General features: G+C 40.0%; 1 protein-coding gene across 1 annotated transcript in view; it reads left to right on the top strand.

Moving 5' to 3' along the window:
* LOC144001237 (cytosolic phospholipase A2 beta-like) overlaps positions 1-19,264 on the top strand; it is a 49,415-nt gene that overhangs the window by 15,550 nt on the left and 14,601 nt on the right. Inside the window, exons 7-20 of the mRNA XM_077495404.1 lie at positions 3,499-3,571; positions 3,687-3,823; positions 3,964-4,104; positions 7,527-7,567; positions 7,674-7,716; positions 8,529-8,583; positions 11,186-11,310; positions 11,521-11,610; positions 12,568-12,602; positions 12,723-12,861; positions 13,550-13,686; positions 17,115-17,343; positions 17,433-17,547; positions 18,313-18,450. Coding sequence (XP_077351530.1) covers positions 3,499-3,571; positions 3,687-3,823; positions 3,964-4,104; positions 7,527-7,567; positions 7,674-7,716; positions 8,529-8,583; positions 11,186-11,310; positions 11,521-11,610; positions 12,568-12,602; positions 12,723-12,861; positions 13,550-13,686; positions 17,115-17,343; positions 17,433-17,547; positions 18,313-18,450 — 1,498 coding nt within the window. The remainder of the gene's footprint in view (positions 1-3,498; positions 3,572-3,686; positions 3,824-3,963; positions 4,105-7,526; positions 7,568-7,673; positions 7,717-8,528; positions 8,584-11,185; positions 11,311-11,520; positions 11,611-12,567; positions 12,603-12,722; positions 12,862-13,549; positions 13,687-17,114; positions 17,344-17,432; positions 17,548-18,312; positions 18,451-19,264) is intronic.

Raw genomic sequence — 19,264 nt, 5'->3', positions numbered from 1 at the left:
GCTATCAAAAATAAATCAAGCTAAATAAAAAAAATATGTATGTTTGGATAGGTCTGATGCCAGTGAACATTTTGAGTGGTGGAAAGTAAAATAATATTCATAAATGTTATCACACTTACAATGAGTTTACAATTTTGTAAAAATACCATAAGTGGTGTATTTTTTTTATGCCTCAAGGGCTAGGTGGCGCTGCATAAATAACTAAATGTTGTCATCGAGATACCTTCAGGCCTTGACTATAAACATACATGTCAAGTTTGGGATTTTTTGGAGCATGTACCGGGGAGTTATTAAGCATATCCTTTTTCATTGCGAAACACAAAATTTGATGCCCCGTCCTCATCATATAGTATTTCGAAAAGTCAAGTTTTTTTTAGTTTAGTTTAGTTTATTCATTTTTTCCTTTCGGGCACATTACAGTTTACATCAATCACATCACATCATTTGCAACATTGACATCCGAAAGAAGGGCTGACGGGTAGAAGCCGAAGCTTATTCGAGACCCGTCCCCATCGACCCATTACTATAATGCATCAATCATATACATTATTTAGAATAGTCATTAATTTTTATCGTTATCCATCCCATACTATCCCGGACACTGCTCGCTCAGTTCATCTTGAATGTCCGTGTGTAGATTGTGGCTAGTCCCAGTCATTTGGAACTGGTGAGTCGGTCCCCAGACGCCACCAGCAAGCCCACCCCGCCAGGCGAGCAGCCAAGGCAAGCGCAATTCTTCTCTTTCACCAGTAGGGTCTTCGCTGACCTCGGATCAGCTTTCACATATGTTGTGCTTTCCAGAAGAGTAGATCGGCTTGCATTCGGCCCATTGCTTTCAAGCAATTTCAGCACTCGATTCTGGTCAGGTAGCACCACTGGTTGCTAGCATGTTGTGGATCTGATGACTCCTGTGCGCTGCCCAGCCTAGCTCACCCAGCAGAGCGGCCTACGCCAGCTGCATTCCATGAACCAGACCACCAACCCCCATTTTGCGTATTGACAGCAGATTAATTGGAGCCACAATACAGCCTTATCATGTAGCCTTGACTGTTACAACAAATGTCCAAACGGAATTCGAGCCAGACAATATTTAGATTCAAACGGGAACAGCAATACATGTTATCAATGCAGGTGTATAAACAAGGGTTAGCCTTGGCAAAGTCAGCAAGTAATCATATACAACTCCAGCTTTGGGTAATTAGTGATGTTGTTGTTGTTGTTGTGATATTGTGAATTACTGTTGTCTCTCATGCGCTGCCAATTCCTCAGCTCCTTTCACGATTCGTGTTTTTAGTTGACCAGAGTTATCTTTAGTTTGAATAAAAATTCGGCAGTCTTTTGTCCACGTGCTTTCGATAAGTCCATTCTTTCTCATTTGTCGAGCCTTTTTGGCGATGTCAGCATTTCGTTTGGTGAGGTTTTCGTTGATGTAGACATGTTTCCCACGAAGATTGTGACGGTCTCTCAGAAGAGCAATCTTTTTCTTTCTGTCAACCTGATCAGAACTGCCGGTGGTCGTGTCCCTCCAGTTGGAAGCGAAAAGCACATCTGAATGTGCGCAGGATCAACAGTTAATCCCAAATCTCTGAGTTGAAGTGTCACTTGCTGTTCCACAGTCTCGTTCCCTGAATATTGGTCAGAATCTTCCGTGCTCGTGCTAGCCGCAGCTCTCAAAGGGCCACGGCGCGGCTTGATCTTGATACCGGTGACTATCACATCGTTGATACGAAGATTTTGTTCCAAATCATCCACTTTTTGTTCCAAAGCAACAATGCGTCGATCTTTTTCCTGTGTCTCTTTCTTCAATTGCTGTATTTCCTGAAGAAGTGGCTCAATGCTCTTCTTCATTTCAAGTAATTCGGCAACCATTCCACTGAGTTTTTTAAGAGAAGATTTTATCTCCTCATTCTCGTCAGCTCTTTTTCCGCCAGGCATTCTGCAACAATGTAGTTAAAAATCCCAATGCAAAAATCAACAAGTAGTTAGATTCACGAGCGAGTGCAGGAGCAAGTACAGATGCGTCCTTCCTCAACAGATGCGTCCTTGAGTATGAAGATGCGTCCTTGAGTATGTCGTCTGTCGTTGGCTCAGGTCTTGACATGGTCCAGGTCAAGTCTGAAGTCAGTCGGATGAAACGTGTAGAAGAAGGCTAAAGTATGCCCCCTGTAAATGTGCAAAAATCATCAAAAATGGGACATTCAAAAATTCGTAGCTCACTTCCTGTTCATTTTAGCATATGGGTCCAAGAGACTTTTTTGTAGGTCTTGGGCTCCCTCATACACCTAAAAATTTCCGAAGATCTGCTTCGTTAAACATTTCAAGGGGGCGCTATTGAGTCATTTTTGTAAAAATACCACAATACACGATAAAATATTGGTCATTTTACCAGGCCAGATGTGTATGCCAAGTTTCATGAGTTTCTGTGCATGTTTAGACCCTCAAAATTGGCGTTGTTTTCTAGGCGAACAGTGCTTAGCCACGCCCACAGTGATTCGTGAAAACTCACAAACTTCATGTTGTGACATCATGAAGGCCGAAACCCTCATCTGAGCAAATATGAGGTAGGTCCAGTTAATATGGTTGACGAAAAACGAAGAAAAATCGTAAGAAAAAAAGTCGCCTTTTTTTGTCACGAAAAATCATCAGACTTTGCGGCACCGTAGCGGCCACGCCCTTTGGCGAAAAGTTTAAATATTCGTTGTGGGGCATGATCAACTTCTTAGGGCTTCTCTGACCAAATTTCAACTGGATCCCTTCAACAAGCTTGTTACAGTAGCTAAAAACGTAAAGTATGATATTTATTGTGACCACTAGGTGGCGCTATAAGTATAACGGAATTTTATCATATAAATGTGACTCAATATGGTCCAAAATGTCTATAAACACAAACCACGTCCGCACTCAAAGAAAGGGGGTGACGAACTGGGACGCCGTGAGCGTGCGTCAGCTTCTCGTGGCCGCCACCGTGGCGCTGTTCGACCGCGTGACTTGGTTCGTCCGCCGAAAACTAGTTTGTCAGCAGAGACTATATGCTCGCGAATTTAATGTTCATGAGGCGAAAAGTTCGTGAGCTTAAGCGTTCGTCAGCGGAGGTTTTACTGTGCATATATATATATATATATATATATATATATATATATATATATATATAAAACGAAGGAACACTTTGCATGGAGAAGGTGAATATGAGAACACAATTACACAACGCTTTCTAAATTCAAAGTAAAGAGAACCAGATTACTTTGGATGAAAAGGCCATTCATTCATTCATTCATTCATTTTGTTCACCAGTAAATCCTAAATACAGTATAACCTTATACAATTATGTCTTTATTTTGAACAAAAAACAAAAACATTGTATTTTTCCAATAAAGAAGGGTTCCGTGAATGCGCATACGAAACTGATGGGGTTCAGTACCTCCAACAAGGTGGTACTGATCTGGCATATGTCGCATCTTTTTCCGGCTGGTAATTTTCCCCTATCGGCTCTCTCTACAGAAGGAAGCGGTTTCTTACTGGAAATTAAATGTTACCGTACTAAAAGCCAAAACACATCATTCCAGTGACACCTGTAAGTACAGCTTTCTCTTCATGTATACTGTAAGTCAAATTTTGGTTCTTCTTGGTTTCGTTTGGAATGGACAGTTTGATTACTTTCCAAAATCTCCCTGCTCACTATGTTACAGTTTCAAAGTCAGACAATTATGTCACTCTTTATCTTCCTACGGCAAATGCAAGTCCTTTCAACACGAGAATAGTGCACAATGAACTCAATCCAGAATGGAATGAAACATTCACCTTCAGGATGCCCGCCCAGCTGAAAGTAAGTCCATCGGTGTTCGATAGTCCAGTGTTTTTTTTACATTTTAAAAGTATGTGTTTACTGTTATAGGATAGACATGTTTAGCAGATGATTTCAAAATTGCAAACTGTGCAAGTAAATTGTTTGATGTTTCCCCCCAGAATGTTTTAGATATCTGTCTGCATGACAAGGACTCGATTACACAGGATGACCACATTTCAACTGTTCTGTTCGATCTCAGCAACCTTACACCTGGAAAGAAGGAAAAAATACCATTCATCCTAAATTCTGGGAATGTTGAGGTAACTGCAACAAACAATAGCAATACTTTATTTGGGGGTGGGGGGTGTTCTTGGTCTTATATCAACCTAAGAATTTTTTAAGACGTGGCAAGACCAGACTGGGATTTGTTTGTGAAGTAACCAGGATGGTGTATCAGCATATATACAGTAATATAATTCCATCCCTGACTGACAGACAAACTTCTGGCACTTAAAGCAACACTAGGGAACTTTCAATTTACGTTGATTATGGCGCCGCCATATGGACAAACCCGGTAATGTTATGCCTGAAGGAAGACCATATTTCCCATGAGGACAAGCACATTGCATCGTTTTTGAGCTCACACCAGACAAATTGACTTCCATCTTTGTAAGGACTGGGTAAAGGGTGATGTGATGTATGCCAGGGCCGGCCCAGGCTACAGGCGAGCTAGGCGGTCGCCTAGGGCGCCATCTTGTGGAGGGGGCGCCAAATTGCAGAAAGGAAAAAAAAATAAAATTTAAAAAACACAAACAAAAAAAGCCCTCCCCCCCTCTCGTGTTTTCTAGCATAAAATGTTATATAGCAAATATATTTTATTGAGTTCCTTTTTTTGTTTATTACTTCTATTTCAAATAAATGACTGTGAGTTCACGACCTGCTGTCCTGGCGCCCTGAACCTGACCCGCTGCTGCCGCTTACAATGAATGAAAGGTAGGGGGAGGGGTCGTATATGATCTCAGAGTGTAGTGGCAGCACTTTAGAAAGATAGATAGATGGTTGGCACACTTGTGTTGTTTATACATTGACATCGACAACAATGAAAAGGTCCAAGCCTTCACGTGCTGCATTAAGAAAGCGGCGAAAGGAGGAGGAGGAAAAAACGGGCACAGGGTAGAGGTATGTATGTCAGTCAATCATCATTGTTTATAAAATAAACACGAAAATAGCGTTAGCTTCTTAGCTTGCTTGTAACTTGTTTACTGCACCATTACATCCATGCTAGTAGCTACTTTGCACACAAGAGTGGGGCAACGCTTGCTGAGTTTAAACTAAAACAGCCAGTAAGTCCAGATACCTGCAAATGGATTTGCACAAGTCATTGTTTCACATAACCACATTAATTTATTAATTTATTGAAAATAAGAATTATGTGCTGGTTTAATGTAAACATCGATATAGTAAATGCATTTTTTTTTTTTTTAACTAGATGCGCTGAGAAAATATTTGCAGCCACAACAAGCACTAGGCTAAGGCTACCATGTACATTTTCGCCTAGGGTACCAAATCATGTCGGGCCGGCCCTGATGTATGCCATAAAGCAGTCGGCACATTTTTAGTTTTGTGTGCGGCAGTGTTCCTACCATCCTCCTCAAAGTTGTTTAGTGCCAGTAAAAATGATACAGACCCCCTCAGGCTATGGCAAAGGTACCATTCAACTAGTTTTTCTAAGATGATGTTTCATCAGAAGAGTTATGAAAATATTTTATTAAGTTTGAAAAGTTCCTTAGTGCTACTTTAAAGTAAACCAAAACATGGGTGTGCTGGGTACGTGCTGTACATGTACTGTGAACATACGTGTACTGGGTACGATTTCTGTTGAGGTGACGGAAAGATATCCCATCACACATGTTAAGGTCACAGCATGTGGCAGATATTTCTAAAATTCACAACTTCATGTTCAGCCTTTTGCTGTTTAGCACCTACCTATTTCTGTTGTCATGTTATACTTTATGGGACGCTTCACTTTAGAATGATAATTCTGTAGTTTATAGTTATTAGTTATTTCATCAGTGCCTGAAAATAACATTTAGAGGCTTTAACCTGGCTTTTGCCTTGGATGGCTTGGTGTAATCGAATCAAAAGTTGTGGTTTTGTTTTTTGTGTATTGACTGCAACACCAGGGGTCTATTTCACAAAGCAGGTTTAGTGAGAACCCAGGGTCATGAAACCCTGAAATGTGGGAAACTCTGCGTCTTCCGTTTCAGAAAGAAAGGTAACTGAAAACAGGAAACTCTATCCTGTTTCATAAAAAGAGGTAATCAAAGATCTCTAGTCTATAGCGTAAAGTCCACTTTTGTCAGCTTTTTCATTTTAACTCAGCTAAAACACACCAATTAGGTAAGGAATGCAGTACTTTTTACATTTTACCATGTTTATTAAATCATTTAAATAGATCAATTAATTAAATTATTTAATTTTTTAAATTTTATATTTTTTAATTAAATTAATTAAATAAATCACAATCATCAAAAACTATGCTAACTATATTTCATTTTTTTTTTATTTTACATTTTTTAAATTAATTAAATCACAATAATCAAAAACTAGGCTATTTAATTTTTTTAATTGTACATTTTTTTTAAATTAAATTAATTAAATAAATCACAATAATCAAAAACTACTCAAACTAAGCATTTTTGAAATAACTAAAACTTTAAAATTAAAAAATAAAATAAAAAAAAGCGAGAGAAGAGGAGGCGACAGTCACGGGGAGGAGTGCCTAATAAGTGCCGTACCTTTGTTATTTGATCATGACACGTGCTCCTAATAATTTGACTCCCATCGCTTTGGCGCCCCCATCTGGCGCAGCTCTTCTATGCGGTGCATAACCTGCATACCCCCTGTGCCACTGTTGATGAAGGTCCGCAATATGTGCAAGGAATTAAAAAGTCGATTGTCATCGACCGCACATTAGATATGCTGGCATTTCCGGACAGTTAACTTATTGAGCGGTACCGTTTCACATCACAGTTCGTCATCTACATACACAACTTAACTTAACCCGTCCTACATTTGCAACATTACCAGAGGTAGTCATATGCGCTCACATCGCAGCATATATTGTGTTGCACTACAAATCGTTTGAATAATGTTTTTATGTTTAATCTTTTTCATCTTTAAGTGCGCTTCTTCCCCGCAGGAATGCATCTAAATGAAATGAATTAATGAGCTACCAGTCAACATTATTGTGATTGCAAAGGACTAAATTTAAATGTATGCATTGATCCAAGCAGCAACATTCTCCCACGCCGCCTTCCTCTATGGGGAGCCGCTGCGGTGCTGCACTTTTTTTCAGAAAACATGTTGAAATTCGCCATATGATCACATTTATATTTTAATTTGAGAGGAGGGGAAAAATGCTGAATCAGAGGGCGGCGCCGCGCTCTGCTTCCCCGTTGTCATGGCGACTCGACGAATCGGGGCTCCATGAATGTGGGCTTTTTAGTGTAGTGGTAACTCCAGGTGAAACTACTCTGTGTTTATATAACTACCTCAAATCAGCTGTGCTGGAACCGAAAGCGCAGGGTTTCTTCTCTGTGTATGTCAACTCATTGTTCTGTGTTTGTTGAACATGCGTTGAGAAATGAGCTCCAGTTTATATGATCAGAGATGTTCTGTCGTCATTGATGCATTTCTGTGTCATGCTGCTGATTATGTCTGTGTTTCCATGCTTTTTCAGACAATGGACCAAATTTTAATTGAGTTTGAGATGCTCCACAGGTGATAGACTTTTAACATATTGATAAAACATTTACCCTCCAATTTGGGAAATACACTGTTATCAAGTAATCCCCCTTTTCAATTATTATTGTTATTTTTTTTTCAGTGAGGAGCCCCAAAGTGACTATATCAGTAATGACATCCTCCTGGTAAGGCACATCAATAGCACCATCATAAAAGGGGAAGTCACCCCCCCCCCCCCCAAAAAAAAAAAAAAAAAATCTTTAAAATATGTTCAATGTAGCCCCACTAGTTTAAACACAGGATTCTGATTAATACTCTGCTTGTAGAATTTGAATAAAGCAGCAAAATCCACTCCTTCGTATCCATCTCAGGGGCGGTCTTATGCCACTTGCTTTTAAATGATAATTATGTCATTGTAGCTCAGGGTTCAGGTAACAACAAGTCATGGTTCGACTTTAGAAAACAGGTGAGCTGTGTAGCTGTGATTGGTCATTACCTGAGCCATGAGCAAATTTGATGTCGTTTTCAGTTGACAAGTGGCAAAATGGCCACCCCCTGAGATGGATGAAATTGGTGGATTTTGCGGCTTAATTCATATTATACAAACACTATTAATCAAATACCATGTTTCAATTAGTGGGTACAACATATTATTGTAAAGAAAATTTGTGGGTTGACTTGCCTTTAAGCTGGATTTACACCACAAGTCTAAGTATTCAGTTTCAGCTCAATATCTGTATTTGTTTGTTTGTTTTTGTTTGTCTATTTACATGTACATTGCAAGGAGAGGGACCCATGACTGTTTACATTAGCTGAACACATGAAACTACCCACATGAGCAAGATGCTCAAATTACACATAAATAACTATAGTACGGTACACTACCCCAAGAAGCAACAAATCAGAAGTAAACAACAACAACAAAACTATCAAACTGTTACATGCTGTTGAGTTTCCATGTCCAGTAATACTAATGTCTATCGTATCTTTCCTTTAGGCTGGCCCATTCTCTGTTTTGGACGTCAATGTTGACAAGCTTCTAAACAATTATGGTATGGTACTGTATGTTAGCTTCTGCATAGCCAAATAAATGAAACAAACTCTTTCTGGGGTCTATTTCACAAAGCAGGTTTAGTGAGAACCCTGGGTCAAGAAACCCTGAAAGGTGGGGAATTCTGCGTCTTCCGTTTCAGAAAGGGAGGTAACTGAAACCAGAGGAAAAGAGGCAATGCTAGCCTGATAAGGAGCTATCGGTCAGTTACCGTAGTAACATTGTCCATGAACCATCAGCCATTTGCATGTCCCAATGATCAAAGGAGCTAAGATGTCTGGGGCATAGGTTCGCGAATGGCAAACAGCTCCTAGGTGAGGGACCAGATAAATCACGGCTCAAAAGCCTCCTATGATGATTAAACATACTGGATACCATTTCCCCTTTCCCGGATGCTGGTTACTGGGGCCCCTCTCTGGAGGCAAGATGGGAGGTGGGGCTCGTTAGCGAGCGCCTGGTGGTCAGGCCTGCACCATGAGCCCCGGCTGGGTTCAGCCCGAAAAGACAATGTGCTTACCCCTGGCCATCGGCTCACCACCTGTAGGAAGTGCATTTGAGTCAGGTGCACTGTGAGCTGTGTCGTGGCCGGAGGCAGGGACCTTGGCGGTCCAATCCTCGGCTACAGAAGATGGTTCTTGGGATGTGGAATGTCACCTGTCTGACGGGTAAGAAGCTTGAGCCGGTGTGTGAAGTCGAAAAGTTCTTACTAGACATAGTTGGACTCGCCTTGGTATCTTCTACCTCCGGCAGAACTTCAACCATGCCCTGGATGAGGTGGGGGACATTGAGTCCAAGTGGACCATATTCCATGGTGGTCGTTGGTCGTTCTATGGTGATTGTTGCCTGTTGTGGCTGCAATCCTCGAACTCGTTTGTGGACACCAGCGGTGAGGGATGTCACTAAGCTAAAGAAGAAGTCCAATTGGGCCTTTTTGGCCTGTGGGACTCTGGAGGCAGCTGACGGGTACCAACTGGCCAAGTGGAACACAGCTTCTGCAGTTGGCAAGGCAAAAAGTCTGGCGTGGCAAGAGTTCAGTTAGGAAAATGACTTTGGTTTCGAGGAAATTCTGGTCCACCATCTGACATCTCAGGAGGGGGAAGCAGTGCACCATTAACTCTTTGAACAATGGAGATGGGGTGCTGTTGACTTGGACTGTGAGTCAGTGTGGGAAATACTTCGAAAACCTCCTCAGTTCCACTGACATGCCTTCCTTTGAGGAAATAGAGTCTGGCGATTCAGAGATGGGCTCCCTCACCTTTGGGGTTGGTGGTTAAAAATGTCCTTGACGGCAAGGCCCTGGGGGTGGATGATATTCGCCCAGAGTTCCTAAAGGCTCTGGATTTTGTGAGGCTGTCCTGGTTGACAAACATCGACATCGCATTAACATCGGGGAAGGGACTCTTTTGAGAAACCAGGGGGCTGATCCCTCTTTTCAAGAAGGGGAATCAAAAGCTGTGTTCCAACTGCAGGATCACACCCCTCAGCCTCCCTGGAAACGTCTATTCAGGGGTGCTAGAGAGGACGATCAGTTAGTTGAATCTCAGATTCAGGAGGAGTAGTGTGGTTTTCATGCTTGCCGTGGAGCAGCTGTACACCCTCGACAGGGTCCTCGAGGGTGCATGACTGTTTGTCCAACCAGTCTACATGTGTTTTGTGGACTTGGAGTAGGTGTTTGACCGTGTCCCTCGGGGAGTAATGAGGAGGGTACTTAGGGAGTATGGGGTACTGATCTCCTTGATGTGGGCTGTTCGGTCCCTGTATGACTGATGTCAGAATTTGGTCTGCATTGCTTGCAATACAGTAAGTCGGATTCGTTTCCTGTGAGGGTTGGACTCGCCAAGGCTGCCCTTTGTCACCAATTATGTTCATAAACTGTATGGACAGAATTTCTAAATGAAGTGATGCGGACTCTGTATGGGTCCAATGTGGTTAATAAAAAGCTGAGCCGGTTATATGCATTCCCACCCTCAACTATGGTCACGAGCTGGGGGCCGTGATCGAATGAACAAGATGTTGTATACAAGCAGCAGAAATGAGTTCCCTCGCAGTGTCCAGGGTCACTTAGAGATAAGGTGAGGAGATTGGTCATCCAGAAGCGGCTCAGACCAGAGCCACTGCTCTTCTACATTGAGAGGAGTCAGATGAGGTTGGCCGGGCATCTGATCAAGACGCCTCCCTGGTGAGGTGTTCCGGGCACGTCCCATGGGGAGGAGACCTTGGAGAAGATCCAATACATGCTGGAGAGACTAGGTTGGCCTTGAAATGCCTTGGGAACCCCCTGGAAGAGCAGGATGAAGTGCCTGGGGAGAGAGAAGTCTGGGCTTCCTTGCTAAAGCTGCTGCCTCCTGGACTCTACCCCAGATTAGCAGAAGAAAATGGATGGATGGATGGATGGATGTTTGCAACATGCGTTTAAGATTCAAATACATTAGAAACTATTTTGATACACAATGGTTAGGACAATTTAATGATCCACTCACTGGATACAAGAAATGGTGACTACTTTTGAAGTTATGTAAAACTATTGAAATTTGTGCCGATATGTGTATCGTGTACATATCCCCTTATTATTCAATAAAGCATTTTCTCCATGCTTTCAATAGATGTTTTGGGTAAAACCATCAAGCTTTACGGTGCCTGTCCTGAGAATCAGAGGTTGTCGACAAAGGAAACCACCAAGCTGCGCTTTTACATCAACAGAGACTTGGCGACTGAACTTGGAGTGGCAGTGAGTTTCCATTGCTCCCCTTGCCGTTGCACAGATAATTAATTAACTAGGGGTTAATTATTACTTCTGTCAATGAAATTTAAGTGGTTCAAGTCAGCCTGAAAGTTGTGATTGTATTGGTTCTCTGAGACTATTTTGGACTTCTATTGTGACCTGATGCAAATGGTGGGTTTAAGCTATATGGTCCAACATTTTCCTACTGTTTTTCAGCCTTCTGCTGGTGATACCCCCACAAGTTCTACAAGGCTGCCTCCACTACCGCCTGAACACTCAAGCAAAGTGTCCCTTGTTATTGATCAGGTAACAATTTTGATCAGGTAACAATTTGTGGATCAAAAACCAGTGTGTTTCTGTTTATGCAATTTTGAACAGTGTCATTATTGTGGAGTACATTTTAAATAATGTGAACAGTAAAAGCAGTAGAGAAGTCATTAGAAATTATTAAGCATCTTATCTGGTACTTTTGACTCCACTTAGTAGAAACAATGGTTATTACCCTTGCAATTTATAATAATCCATGTATCATTTATTTGATATTCAAAACAAAACAAGTAAAATAAAAATAAATAAATAATGACTCGTTTTCTCAATATTTTACTCGTTCCAAATTTAAAAAAAAAAAAAAAAAAGATAATGAGTAGCTGTCACGGCATGACCGCTTCAGCGCATGTTGTCCGTCATCAATTTGCGAACATCACATTTTATTATTATTTTTTTATTTAACTAGTATTTAAGTATTTAACCAGGAAAATCCCATTGAGGTCCGCAGATCTCTTTTTCAAAGGAGTCCTGGCCAAGAGGCACACTACAACCTACCACAAATTTGCATTCATGACCAAACCAAGAGAACACGTGAGCCGTGACTGGTTGTTACCTGACCTCTGTGCACCTGTGAAGTCATTTTCGGTCGACAACAAGTGGCAAAATGTGTTTTTGGTCTTAATTAAATAAATCCTATAGGCAAAATATTAACATTTTATAGCTGAAAATGGTTAAGAGTCAAGTATCCCCTTAACGCCTATATCCCACTGGGCTGAACATTTGTAAGTGTTGGCGAAGGTAACCAATGTGCCCCCGCTAGGGTTTGTTCAAGGTTTGCAAACGTATGCTAAATGCTAGCCCTAGAGTTTTAATGTGTTTTCTTATCACAAGGAAATTCTGAACATGAATCGTATATATATATATATACCTTTTCAATGGATAAAACAGCATTATCCATAGTATACAGCTGACTCCCGTGTTTCCCCTCCGCCACAGGACACCGTGGATTTAAATATTGAGACACATGAATGGTAAACTTCCTCCTTTTCGTATGTGCTCTAAACAGCAAGTATCTTCAACTTGTCTGTAACCATTTAACAACCGTTGATTTCAATGGCTTTGTTTGTTTGTTTTTTCATGAAAATCTGCAGTGCCAATGACCATATTGCAGTTCGTATGGATTTTGATATTCCACCACAAGAGAAAGAGTATTTAAAGAAGAGGAAGGTCATTGTTGGACAGAATATGCGAAAGCTCTTTGGCCTTGACACTACACCATCACCAGATCAGGTGAGAACTGTTATGATGCTCACTATAACACTATATCCTTGGCTATGAGCACAATTTAAATAATAAGCACTCTCAAAAATGCTAATTGTTAGCACTTTGAATATGATGGCTCGTGTCATTCAGGCGATACTTTCCTGAATGGTGCCTTGAGACTAATGCAAATAACTACATTGGTGAAGAAAATATGTTGAATGCCTCGTGTTTTAATTGAAGTTATTGAAAGCAAGTTAGTTTTGGCAGTGAGCTGTTTTTCAAGTACTTCACAGATCTGAATGAAGGTTTTTATGGACTCCACCATGGACATTCAGTTTTCTCTTTTTTTTTCTTTTTTTTTTGTACACCATGAGCAGCTTTCTGGATAGAAAACCACATCATAAGGTGGTGTACATTGTGGAGATGGTTGATTTTGTATTGTATATCCAATCATCGGAATCTTTGAAACATGAATAAAATAAAAACATAGTTCAAAATCTAAAATCAAATGAAGAATTTGATGACCATTAATCTGGAAATTGAACTGATGGGAAAACATCACAACTACAAGAATATCTGTCCTGAATTGACAATTACCACTTACTTCTCATTGGGTAAATTTATTATAAATTGAAATGAATCAGACATGCACTCTGGAACATAGTTTAACTTTCCACTTTCCACTGTATAAATCAAAGGTGTATTCATTATTTAGATACCAACTATAGCACTGGTGGCTTCAGGAGGAGGATCCAGAGCAATGACGGGCCTTTTCGGCAGTTTAAAGGCCCTCAAGGAGACCGAAGTCCTAGATATTGTGACATATTTCACAACAGTGTCTGGATCTACTTGGTGAGTTAAGTGTTGAAGTCATTGAAATGTAGCACAGTAGTGATCTTCCAGCTTTTTTTCAACTGTTTACCTACAATTTTGAAAACAGGGCTCCTTTTTTCAAAATATTGCCACAAATATCCAAACACCACACTAAATGTGCATAACTCCTACACTGTGCAAAATAACACACTTCAGTCACAACGTACACGCTTATATTGAAAACATACACATACTTGTATTTACAAAATTACAAAAATGCTGTTTTTTTTGGTCATCTCACAAACTCTGAAATGATACAATTGCAGTCAGTTACACATTACTGTGACCAATATAAAACACATTTGTTAAAAAAAAATAATAAAAAATTAGGGACTACCATGTGCTAAACATTTTGGACAAACTGTTTTGGTTTTTTTTCTTTCCTTCAGCAATAAAATTTCTTTTCTTGTAAGTTTAAAAAATGACTTGTCACAGCAATTTATTGTATCCACCATAGATTATGGAGGCTTGTTTTTATAGAATACTTCAGCTCAATGTCTGACAAAGATTGATTCAGTCTTCCATGCTTTTCTGGGGTTTATTAGTAAAGTAGTAAAGTAGCCCCATCATTATGAACTGTACTCTTGAGTGGGATGGCCTTCATTGGCTACCAGGAGGTTGGCTCACTCGTACACCTTCTTCTACGAGGCCAATATTGAACTACTGCCCTTTTACATTTGCAACTTCATCACACAGACAAGTGTTAGTGTTAAGGTACGTAGGGGTTGAGGACCCAAGTGGAGGGAGGCAAGGAGAGGCGCGGCTGGTGTGCTCTTAAATAAGTTTTAATTTAACTCAAAACAAAGTGCAACACAAAATACAAAACAAAGCTGGGAATAAACTTACTAAGTGAAAATGAAACATGAGGTATGACCAGAATAACAACAAAGACTCGACAAGGACTGAAAGAAAGCAGGGAACTAAATACACACACTAACGAGAAAACAAGAGACACCTGGACAGGACACAAGTGGCTTGGGGAGCTGATTGGATAAACACAAGGGAACGGAAAACGAGCACAGGAGGACATGATAAAACTTGACGAGACAGACAAAAGGAGAAACAAGGAAAACATGACCAAAAAACCTAAATCAAAACCCAGATCCAACAGTTAGTTCTTAAAGTTTGCGTTCAAATGACATTTAGTTGCTAACCATTCTATTTACCCGGACTGAGTTTGGCACAAAAAAAAGAATAGTATCTTCTCTGACCCTTCTACATGGAAACTGTTGCAAAATACACAAATTGCAGACTGAAAATATGGATTTCTTACCAGAAAAATCAGAACAAAATAGTTTTTCTAACTATCATTGATTTCAAGATTTGTTTGAGGAACGAACTTTGCTTCCATGTAAACAGGGCCGAAGACAAATATCAAATTATTGTAAACCCAACTCAAACCATGACAAAAACAAACAAACAAACAAACAAACAAACAAATCTGTAAGCACATGCATGCTTCCACACTTGATGGATGTGAATATCCAATGTGTTTATTGGTGTGGTCATTCACAAGCCAGTGCTTTGTAATGACCAGGAAGTAAGCCTCACAATCCTTATGTGTGTCAGGTATGAAAATGTGTGCCGTGTGTGCAAATTACTGTGGGGCCTATTCACTATTCACGCGCTAACTGGCAAAAATGGAGCAATCTGCGAGCGCCTAAATCACTAAACGCGCAGATGGGGAAATCCATCACTAAGTGCTCTGCCGAACAGATTGCGTCACGGTGCGCCGGTGTTATTTGCGCGTATGTAAATGAGGTAATTTGCATACATTTGACGCAAAATATGCCCACCCCAATGCAAATGAGACTCATTGATATGCAGCGTCTAATTCACTAACGCCAGCGCAAATAGCCACACCGAGTTTGCGTGACGCTAATAACGTTTTTGGAAAGCATGTATTAACTGCTGCAATCTCGATCATGACAGCATTGCGTGCCATTTGCAGCACAACATCCACGGCAGATCACACAGAGAGGGGAGAGAGAGAGAAAAAGAGAGAGAGGGGGAAATATTTCCGTGTTAGTTTAGTTCATGACGTAACCCGGGCTGATCGGCAAATGGTGGGGAGGCATTTTACGATGATTTTTACGTGCCAGATGCATACTGTACGCCCACGCCAACCTCCGAGAATATATTTTTAAAAAACGATCGCACCAATAATTTGTACTTTATGAATGAATGACGTTGTTGTCGTCCTCTCTGCTCTGTACAGCTTAATGGCACTATAAACGCTTACTCTCGGTCCAACCTCGCTTTCTGATAATGTCATCTTTCTCGCAACTGTTACTATAACAACCATGTTCTTGGCGCAAATCCATTGCCATGTGTGGTAAATCAGGTGCAAATTTGCTCCAAGCTTTCAGTTTTGTGGGCGTGTTTGCGCTGGTATATGATTAGAGCAATATCCTTAGTGAATAGGTGGGTAACTGGGCACAGACTGCGGGTGCAGTTGTGGTGCAATATTTCGCGCTATTACCGGACCGCAGCACATTCCTAGTGAATATGCCCCTGTGTGTAATGTTTTGTAAAAAGTGTGAGGCTGAGTCTGTGCCTATTCTTGTGCAACTCTCGACAAGTGTTTTGCTCCTTGTGTGTAAACATTGAAAATTCTGTGAAAATTTTCATTTTAGTGTGTAAACGACTATAAAAATAAATAATAAATAAATAAATAAAAATGTAAAACGTGGTTTCAAAAATAAAATGGTGCAACTGTTCAAGAAATTATCAAAATTTCCATTGACCACTATACACCTGCTCCCAGTGCAGAGGGCTCCTTCTGAGGAAACGCTCAAGATAGTAATTATTATTATTAAACGATATTAACTAAATAAATGTAAACTAAAATATTTTTTTATATCTAAAACTTTTCATTTGTTTTTTGATTTGCTGTAGTGCTTCATTTATTTTTATTTGCATTTTGCACTTCATGGCCACTCTGTAGTAAGAACTAAAATGAATAAACACATAAATAACAGACATAAAAAAAAATAGATAAAAGCAGCATGATGATAATATACAACAGATCAAAAAAAATTAATGAAATGGAAATGAGATAAAAGCTAAGTAAATAAAACAAAGAAGTATGAGTTAAAACTACATTTTTAAAAGGTGGGTGCCTGAGCCTGCTCTTTAAAACGAGAACAGTCGCCGCTCCGATGTGATCTTCTCGGGAAAGACGGGCCATTCAGTAAACTGATTGGTCAATGTGCAACTTGTGCATGTCTGCCAACCATTTGTTTTGACCAATCACTGCAACGGATGAAAATGTCGGCGTCGTTGCCATCGTAGGTTCAGGGCTGGGTGGCAATTGAGAAATTTGAGACAAGGTTTAGGTCATTTATTATTCTGGAGATTCCATTTTTGAACTTGTTAACTACTATTGTTATTTTCATTGTGAATAGGACTATGGCTGCCTTGACCAAAGATGCAAACTGGTCACAAGATGGCATCAAAAGTACCACTGCTGAAGTAAGAAAACAGATAACTAAGAGCATACCGAGTATACTCGTCGGTGTTCTGGAAAATCTGGGATACTACAAGCAAGCATTGGAAGAAAAGCTGAAAGAAGGGCATATCGTGTCACCTACTGACTTTGCTGGCCTGCTATTTGAGCAGATTGTTTTTGGGGAGGTGAGTAACTAAAACAAGTTCTTTTTTTCCAGACTACATTTTTTTTTAAATTGAAACAGAATATTCAGAATATTGTTCAATACTTTCAGAAAATGACCAATACCCTCTCTGGGCATCGGAAGACAGTAAATGAAGGCCAGAACCCTTTCCCCATATACACTGCTATCAATAAAAAGGAGAAGCTGGGCTCTGAATCAGAAGCTGGTAAACGTCACCTCGTTGTAGGAGTTTTATTATTTTGTCACTTTACCAGGTGTTGTATACTGTATTTTCCGCACTATAAAGCGCACGCCATTATAAGGCGCACCTTCAATGAATGACATATTTTAAACTTTCTCCATATATAAGGCGCACCGCATTATAAGGCGCACCTTCAATGTATGACATTTTAAAACTTTTTCCATATATAAGGCGCACCGCATTATAAGGCACACCTTCAATGAATGACATATTTTAAAACTTTTTCCATATATAAGTCGCTACAGTAGAGGCTGGGGTTACGTTATGCATCCATTAGATGGTGCTGCGCTAAAGGGAATGTCAACAAAACAGTCAGATAGGTCAGTCAAACTGTATTAATAGATTACAAACCCGCCTTCTGACAACTCCATTCACTCCCAAAATGAATAAACAGCCGTTTTATTATTTTCTCTGAGGTAAAGTATTAGTATTAGCCAGCGATCCAAGATTGCGGGATCTTCTGCCGATCGTGCAGGGTCACCGATAACGTATTGACAGCGAGACCTGTTGGGGCTCAATATTAAATCCAGCTTTTGAAAAAATTGAAGGCTTTTAGGTGCGCCTTATAGTGCGGAAAATACGGTATTTACTTGGAGTCATATATATTTTGTTCAAGCTGAATAATAACAAATGAAAATGTGATATGTTGGCAACATAAATGCATCTCACATTAAGAGCAGTTAAGTTTATTTCCTGAATATCTATTGAGTCTTTATTGCACATTACCAGAGTGGTGCGAGTTCACCCCCTATGAAGTTGGCTTTCAAAAGTACGGGGCTTACGTGCGAGCTGAAGACTTTGGCAGCCAGTTCTTCCTTGGTCGTATCATCAAAAAGCTCCGAGAAATTCGCATCCCTTATCTGATGGGTAAGCATGTGCATATAACCTGATGATGATGATGATGATGTGAAAACTATGTCATTCTTTTTTCCCCCTCCTTTATTACTTCAGCTATGAAAGCAAATGCAAAAAAAACAACAACTAAAACTAGACAGTACCCACTACAGCCAGAATGCAGATAGATAGGAATACGCAAAGCTAGGGTAGGATTACAGTGACACAGTGGCCTAGCTCAAGTCCTAAGGTCCGTTTCACAAAGCGGGTTTAGTGAGTCTGTTAAGATTACAAATTGAATTGTTGACCAAAATTGCTTCAATTGGTAACACACAATTGAAGTGAGTTAATCCAAAATGAATATATTAAGTTTAATTAATTATGAGTTATTAAACTTAATATATTCATTTAAATTAAGTTAATCCTCAATTAATCCAAAGTGAATCCATTAAGTTTTATGAACTCATAATTAATTAAACTTAATATATTCACTTTGGATTAATTTAATTCGTTTGATGTTATAACTTGAAGCAATTTTATTAAGTTGGTCAACATTTCAATTTGTAATCTTAATTTGGGTCAACAATTCTCTTTTTAGAGTGCACCTTCATCAACGGGATTATTGTCAAAAGGACATGCCATTGTTTGTGAAAAAAAGTGGACTTGGCCTTTTTTTTTTTTGTGGCTGACAGGATCAGGCAGAGACCGAGCGAAACTCGAGGTTCATTGTGATAAACCTGGTACCGACCAGGTTAACTGAGCAAGATCTTAAGTTACCTCTCTTTATAAAACAGGCTAGAGTTACCCTTGTTTCTCTGTTTTGAGTTACCTCGCTTCCTGGAATTGA

This window comes from Festucalex cinctus, chromosome 14 (genome assembly GCF_051991245.1).
Source record: "Festucalex cinctus isolate MCC-2025b chromosome 14, RoL_Fcin_1.0, whole genome shotgun sequence".
Classification (NCBI taxonomy): Eukaryota; Metazoa; Chordata; class Actinopteri; order Syngnathiformes; family Syngnathidae; genus Festucalex; species Festucalex cinctus.
The sequence above is the reverse complement of the archived record's forward strand: the minus strand, read 5'-3'. Positions and strand labels throughout refer to the sequence as shown.